Source organism: Aplysia californica, unplaced genomic scaffold (genome assembly GCF_000002075.1).
Source record: "Aplysia californica isolate F4 #8 unplaced genomic scaffold, AplCal3.0 scaffold01790, whole genome shotgun sequence".
NCBI classification, from domain to species: Eukaryota; Metazoa; Mollusca; class Gastropoda; order Aplysiida; family Aplysiidae; genus Aplysia; species Aplysia californica.
This window is the reverse complement of record NW_004799060.1, coordinates 17411-19826: the sequence shown is the minus strand read 5'-3', so window position 1 is coordinate 19826 and position 2416 is coordinate 17411. Positions and strand designations below refer to the sequence as shown.

General features: G+C 43.2%; 1 protein-coding gene across 1 annotated transcript; it reads left to right on the top strand.

Annotated features, from left to right (window-relative positions):
• The first annotated feature begins 404 nt into the window (after positions 1-404).
• On the top strand, positions 405-2004 carry LOC101849990 (MAP kinase-interacting serine/threonine-protein kinase 1-like). Its single transcript, XM_005113260.2, has one exon. The coding sequence runs from the start codon at positions 421-423 to the stop codon at positions 1591-1593; it is 1173 nt and encodes a 390-aa protein (XP_005113317.1). The 5' UTR covers positions 405-420; the 3' UTR covers positions 1594-2004.
• Positions 2005-2416: the final 412 nt, after the last annotated feature.

Below are 2416 nucleotides of genomic sequence, written 5' to 3'. Positions count from 1 at the left end.
GTAGATCTTACCAAAATATCCCGAGAACGGAAACCGTTCGGAGAAATAGAGTTCAAGTTTATTTTCCCGAACGTTCGAGGAAATAGATTCAGCCTTTAAAAAAAATTAATATAATAAAACACATAATTTTTTTATTTTTTTTTTTACCCTCACAATTGTCATAAATGAGAAATTCTTTAAAGTCTCTGCTGAAATACATTCTCAGAATCTTTATTTTCCCCCCCAGGTCCCAACAGCGTGGAAGGCCTTCTTGTGGCTTACGTTTATTACTTCTACCCGACGTCTCAGCGACTGCCATCGCCTGGTGAAGAAACTTTTGATCTAGGCCTGTGATTTGCCACATATTTGTTGCTCATTTGTCAACGTCTCTGGTGTTATTATTTTCCCCCGTTGTTTTAATAGCAGGACCCGGAACCAGCCATGTCAACATCGATGTGTGACCAGATCGAGACGATGAGGGGGCGGAGCCAGGACTCTAACACTTCTAAGGACGACATGTTGAGTATCCTAAAAACAGAAGAAGTTTGTAACGACGGCGTGATGCATCCTTCCGCCACGAATGCAGCCAGTCTTGACAGTGTGTTCTCTACATCGGACTCCAGTACATCTTTTAGTAGCAGTGGATCCTTTGATTCAAGTTCAAGTGAACTGACTGGAAAGCAGAGTCGACTGAATCAAATTACGTTTGCAAACTTCTGTGAGCGATACGAACGCACAGGACAAAAACTGGGTAGCGGGTCCTATGGTTCCGTGGATACTTTTCGCAATCGTGAATCGGGGAGAGAGTATGCGGTAAAAGTAATCAAGAATTGCGACAATAAAAGCAGAAAAAAAGTATGGAATGAAATTGATATTTGTCAACGTTACAGTTGTGACCATATCATCAAACTTGTAGAATTCTGTGAGATTGGAGACATGTTTTTCCTTATTTTCGATAAGATGGGAGGAGGAGACCTAAGAGGAATGTTGGAATCACGTGATTGTCTTCGTCTGAGTGAGACAGAATCCTCTAAAGTTATGAACACCCTGGCCAAAGCCCTCCAGGCTCTTCACGTCGATGGTGTGGCCCACCGGGACATAAAATCTGAAAACATTTTATGTAAAAATTCAGGAGAGGTCACACCACTCGTTTTGGGTGATCTTGGGCTTGCCAGTGACCTCGCTTCTCGATGTGAACTCTCAAAAGGGGACACAACTAAGACTACTCTGACGTCACCGGTCGGCACCCCTATGTACATGGCGCCAGAAATTGTCGCTTTAATGTGCGATGACTCTAAGCCGCCTTACGACACCAGCTGCGACATGTGGAGTATGGGAATTTTGTTGTATGAAATTCTGTTTGGTGTGATGCCCTTCCAACGCGGCTGTGATAAGGACCGTGGCAGTATGGATTTCTCCTGTAATGACTGCAAGATCCTCATGTACCAGGACATCCTTCGAGGGGACTACAGCTTTCCTGTAAATGTTGGAGAGTTTTATGCCCACAGCGCCGTGGATTTGATCAAACGCCTGCTGGTGGTTGATCCCCAAGCCCGCTACTCGGCCGCAGAAGTACTGCAGCACCCTTTTCTTACCGAGCAAAACGAGTGGTGACCTCGCCATGCGAGCATCCGTATGTGTGGGGAGCCTGAGAGCCCTCATAGAGACTGATTTATGACCGGCCATTAACGGAAGCCTTCACAATTCTGGAAACTTTTTGAAAAGGTCTTACTTCATTGTGCTTCCGATTTCCCGTCGCTTTGACACACCGATTCTGATACAAACAGGTTTGAAAGTAACCACGTCAGAACACCAACCTAACTCTTTCTACTACAGACATAACAACACCGTTCTCAGCACAAAGAGTACCTGACCATATGTGACATAGCCCACGGGTCCAGCTTGCCACGGTGACACGAGAAGACTATGATAACTAAGTTGGACTTATAATAGAATGCTTCTTCTTCTCAATGCGCCTAACTCTCACCATACTAATCTTTTGAATAAAAATATAAAAAAGATATATGTGATACTGTTTTTTGAATGCTGTTTTCATTGTTTAAATACTGTATGTGTCGTTGTCTATTCCACTTCCCTTTTCACTTACTTAGAATGTGTGTCCGTCGCCATTGTCTGTACATTACTCTATGTTGTTTGCCTGCCTTTCTAGTTTATTTTGTGTTTGCTTGCTGTTAGTGATGGAAAGAATGATGTAGTGGTTGTTGCTGTTGTTGTTGCTGTTGTTATTGTTGTTGTATGTATGTGTGGTTGTCTCTGTGTAAGTGTATGTACGTGTCTGTCTGTCTGTCTGTCTGTCTGTCTGTCTGTCTGTCTGTCTGTCTGTCTGTCTGTCTGTCTGTCTGTCTGTATGTAGGTATGTATGTAGGTATGTATGTATGTATGTATGTATGTATGTATGTATGTATGTATGTAGGTA

Bases quoted from the DNA above. Each gene is read 5' to 3' on its own strand.
- LOC101849990 (XM_005113260.2), top strand. From the start codon at position 421: ATGTCAACATCGATGTGTGACCAGATCGAGACGATGAGGGGGCGGAGC.